This window comes from Notolepis coatsorum (genome assembly GCF_963971535.1).
Source record: "Notolepis coatsorum genome assembly, contig: SCAFFOLD_774, whole genome shotgun sequence".
NCBI lineage: Eukaryota > Metazoa > Chordata > Actinopteri > Aulopiformes > Paralepididae > Notolepis > Notolepis coatsorum.
This window is the reverse complement of record NW_028170463.1, coordinates 46,728-51,727: the sequence shown is the minus strand read 5'-3', so window position 1 is coordinate 51,727 and position 5,000 is coordinate 46,728. Positions and strand designations below refer to the sequence as shown.

The window sequence follows — 5,000 nt, the reverse complement described above, 5'->3', positions numbered from 1 at the left end:
TAAGCTATATCCCTTTAAGCCTGCGTTTGAATCCTAGTAATATTCACTTTCCTCATTGGATAATGCCCTTTACGTTCTCGGCGCCAGGCAACGCGCCCCTGAAGTCAGGTTCAAAGGCGAGTCTGGGCATGTTGGAACATGCCTGGTGCCGGCGCATTGATTCGAGACGAGAGCTGAGGCTTGGCACTAGAAAGCCACTTAAGTATATATATCGTGGAAGGCGCAGCAGCAGTAGTGTGATTCTAATGTAGTGTGAAGCAGTTCGTCTAAACAGAGTGTTGTGAACCTAACGTGCGAAGTGAATAGTAAAAGTGTCAGAGTTAATGCAGTAACGTCAAGTTCGACTTAGCTTAATGTGAAGTAAAGAGTCGTCATTTAGTGTGAATCGTATTACCGCAGTTCGTTCGGTGTGCAGCATTAACAAGCAGTTAGTTTGTTTAGTAACAAGTGTAAAACCTTAGCAAGTGTGCATGGACTTAGTAATTAGTGCCAGCACACGAGGAGGGCCTAGTCGCAGAACTACTGGACATGTGCATATTGGAACCTGCTGCGGCGATATTGTAGAACCAGTATTGGTTGGATTATAGTGATTGTGGAACGTACTACCGTGGAGAAGAGCATTGTTAAAACCCACTGTCGTTTGGATTTAACCAACTTGAAGATCTTACCTCGGGCTAGTTTCGAGGACCGAAGCTAGCTGGCTATCATCATTGCTATCGAGCAATTGGATTACAGCTATTGCTTTGCTACTGAGCACTTGGATTATAAGGACCGGATCCATATGAGAAACCCTTTTCTTCAAGTGAACATACTGAGTATCCGAACATTCTTCCTTCCTCCAGAGCTTACATCTCTGGGAGGATACCCCCTGTCTCCAGCGGTACCATCGTTTGCCCCCTATAGTGCCATCCCACGCCAGGCGGCGTTTGGTCTAGTATACCTAGCTTAGGAATTATTCATTCCAACTGACTTTGCTACTCACTGACTTTATCCTATTCTTCGCCATAAAAGCACGATCAATTAATTCCCATTCTGTACATTGCTGCATAATAATAAATACTATAAATGATATTTCCTTGTCACCGTGCCGTCTATTCTGAGTGTCTGCCATAATTAGCTGTACTGTCTGGCAAGTAATAATAAGTACATGTAGTAGTGGTTTAATCTATCACAATCTTTAATACAGTCAGGGTTTTGTAACCCCTCAGTTACATTCTTCTTCTTCTTCTTCTTCTTCTTCTTCTTCTTCTTCTTCTTCTTCGGCAGTGTTGCGTTGTTATTATGGACTGAGCCGCCACGCAGGATAATGACGCCGCGCGCACGCGCGCGCACGCGCACGCGCGGCCCCGCGCGCATGCGCATATGTTCCCTCGCGCACAATAATACACTTTGTTTGTATAGCCTTTCATACAGAAACTGCAGCTCAAAGTGCTTCACAACAGAAGAAAGACATAAGGCATAAAATGAGCACATAAAGTGCAGACATATAAAATCAGTTTTTCACATTAGGATCTAACATCCCAACAGGCAACCTTGTTTATGGTTTGATTCAGTTTTAATATAAATAATAAAAATAAAGAGAAGATTAATTAATTATCTACTCAGTCCCAAAGTTTGTGATGTAGATATGGAATGTCCCGGGTTGCTGCTGTTTGCAGAGTGTGTTGTTGTCCGGGGGTGAGTGGTGGTGGCCGGGTGGGGGGTTGAATCAAAACAGTTGTCAATTCGGAATTGACGGCTGTTTTGATTTGGCCCTTCGTTCGCCGTCGTTCACCTTTGGACGGCGGTGCACTCTGTGGGCAGCGGCAACTTGGGACGTTCCATATTTACATCACAAAGAGTCCCCTGCGTGGTTGAAGACACCAGCCTATAGCGGCTATTGTTATGATAATGCGAGGTAGCGCCGGGGCCCGGGAGGCAGGTAAACACAACGAGCCAAGTCGAGCGCAGCGCGTTCTCGCGAGCGCGTGCATGTGCGTGCACGCGCTTCTGCTCAAATCTTTAATACTCAGTGAGGTACCACACCGTGCTACCCCGTCCCATAAACAACGCATGCCTGTTCTTCGGAGACAGAGTGGGGGGGAAGACATTCGGCAAATAACGACGGGTTCGGGAGTCGAACCCGGGTCGGCCGTGTTGCGGCTGAGCGTGCTATGTGGTTCGCCACTGGGGCGCCCTTCTTCTTCTTCTTCTTCTTCTTCTTCTTCTTCTTCTTCTTCTTCTTCTTCTTCTTTTAACCCTTTCACAACCACACTACAGAAGGTTAACCCTTTCACAGCCACACTACAGACGGTTAACCCTTTCACTACCACACTACAGACGGTTAAAGCATTTTCTGCTTTATTGTGGATAGGACAGTTTGGGAAATTGGGAGAGAGAGAGAGAGAGAGAGAGAGAGAGAGAGAGAGAGAGAGAGAGAGATAGAGAGAGACAGACAGACAGACAGACAGACAGACAGACAGACAGACAGACAGACAGACAGACAGACAGACAGACAGACAGACAGACATACAGACAGACAGACAGACAGACAGACAGACAGACAGACAGACAGACAGAGAGAGAGAGAGAGAGAGAGAGAGAGAGAGAGAGAGAGAGAGAGAGAGAGGACATGCATCACATGTCCTGGGCCAGATTCGAACCCAGGACACTGCGATTACGCTGAACGTATATATATATATATATGCCCGCCCTCCCCCCAAAATACCTTCTTCAACTTTTCCACCATCTCCTCGATGCTCAGGTCCCCGCTTTGCGACACCTTGTTCTCCATCTGAGTCAGCCAATCACAGAACTCCTTGTTCTTGTCGTTGAAGATGGTCCAGGCGTTGAGGCGGTCGGCGATCTCCTGCCTGCGCGAGGCCACCTGGTGGGGGGAGGGGGTAGAGCGTCAAGATTCAAGATTCAAGAGGTGTGTTCGTCACATACATACACAAGACATATAGTTGTCTAGTGTTAGTCCTCGTATCAAGAGCTCAGTCTATTTTCTTTACAAAAAAGGGAATACTGCAGTCAAGGTATTACTTATTTTATACTTATTTTATACTTATTTTATACTTATTTTATACTTATTTTATACTTATCTATTTTTGTCTAGCACAGTCCCTGGAGCGTAACAGAAAGAAGCATTTTGTATAAAAGTATTCTATACTTCTGTATGACAACTAATAAAGAAACTTGAAACTTAACTCAAATCCAAGCTTAAATATACATTATTAAATGAAGTTTAATAATTAAATCTCATAAAACCATTAATGTCACTTTGTTTTACAGTTTCGTGTTAATTTGTTTAGACTAATTATTAATGTTGTTGTTTTTGTTATTATTATTATTACTTTGATTATTATTGTTATCATTATTATTATTATTATTATTATTATTATTATTATTATTATTATTATTATTATTATTATTATTATTATTATTATTATTATTATTATGATCATTATTATCATTATTATCATTATTATTATTATTATTATTATTATTATTATTATTATTATTATTATTATTATTATTATTATTATTATTATTATTATTATTATTATTATTATTATTATTTATTATTATTATTATTATTATTATTATTATTATTATTATTATTATTATTATTATTATTATTATTATTATTATTATTATTATTATTATTACTTTGATTATTATTGTTATCATTATTATTATCTTATTATTATCTTAATATTATGAAAATTGTTTTATGAACTTATTTTACTTTTGTTCTTGTTTATTTATTTTTAATCCAATGATTTAATGAGTTGAGGCCCATCTGGGTCTCTTGCCTCTCCTCAGCACCTTTATATACTTTCTGTCATGGTCAATGTTTTTACTCTTTTTCTGAATCGGTGCAAATTGTTGTAAAGACCTCTGCGTGGATCCGTTCATATATACGCTACACCTCCCAGCGCTGAGAAAATATCTCGCCTCGAATACATTACTACACGAACAAAGCCAGTCGGGACTGTGCCTTTAACCCCTTCACCGCCGCACTACCAAATGGTTAACCATTTCACTGCGACAATACACAGAAGGTTAACCCTTTCACTGCCACACAACAGCAGGTTAACCCTTTCACTGCCACACTACGGAAGGTTAACCCTTTACTATCACACTACCGACGGTAACCGTCAGTAGTGTGATAGTAAAGGGTTAACATTCCGTAGTGTGGCAGTGAACGTTTTTTTTTTTTTTAAATGTTTTATTTTTATTATCTTTTTTCCCCCCTCCTTTTTCCCGATTTTTCTCCCATCCCACTGTTAGTCGTTATGCCAATTCCCAACCCCCTTCCTGGTTGTTGCGCACTCCCCCCTACTGTTGGTCCGGGAGGCCGGAGACTGTCACATGCTTTCCTCCGACGCATGTGCAGCCAGCCGGCAGCCAGCCTGGCCGCGCAGATTCTCACCGGGAGAGTGTAACGTGTGGAAGGTCACACTACCTCCCTCCAGATCCTACCCTCGCTGTGCAGGCGCCCCGACCGAACTGTAGGGGTCGCTGTCCACAACGCCAAGGACCCACCCATCAGCTTTCCCACCCCTAACACTGCCAATTGTGTTAGTATGAACGACCAGCCAAGCTGATAGCAACGGCAGTGAAAGGGTTAAAGTAGGAGTGCACCGTACTAGTCAATACAAAGTGCCCTAAGTGTACGCAGTTAGCATACATGTACACATGGCATCGAGTGCTAGTTCTCCCGGGGGAAAAACGAAAGCCTGCTGCTGGCCACGCCGTCACCGCAGCAGGTCACTAAAAAGGGGCTGTTTAAATCCCCGGAGTCTCTGTCCTGCACATCATGAACAACAAGCGCCGTGATCGCTTTTTTCAGACTTAATTACCCGTGGGGGCCTTGTCTTAACGACAACTCAAGGCCTTGATAACACCCCATTACGCTGCTAAAGGGGGGGGAGGGGGGTCCTTTTGGAGGTCAGAAAGCTTGACAAGGCCCCCAGAGAGAGCTGCTTGGAAGGCAGCCATGTCTCACTGTCGTC

General features: G+C 42.7%; 1 protein-coding gene across 1 annotated transcript in view; it reads right to left on the bottom strand.

The window, feature by feature from the left end:
* The window catches only part of LOC311248519 (nesprin-2-like), a gene marked incomplete at both ends in the record, with an annotated part of 61,627 nt that overhangs the window by 11,529 nt on the left and 45,098 nt on the right, over window positions 1-5,000 (bottom strand). Inside the window, one exon of the mRNA XM_084339385.1 lies at window positions 2,708-2,866. Coding sequence (XP_084195511.1) covers window positions 2,708-2,866 — 159 coding nt within the window. The remainder of the gene's footprint in view (window positions 1-2,707; window positions 2,867-5,000) is intronic.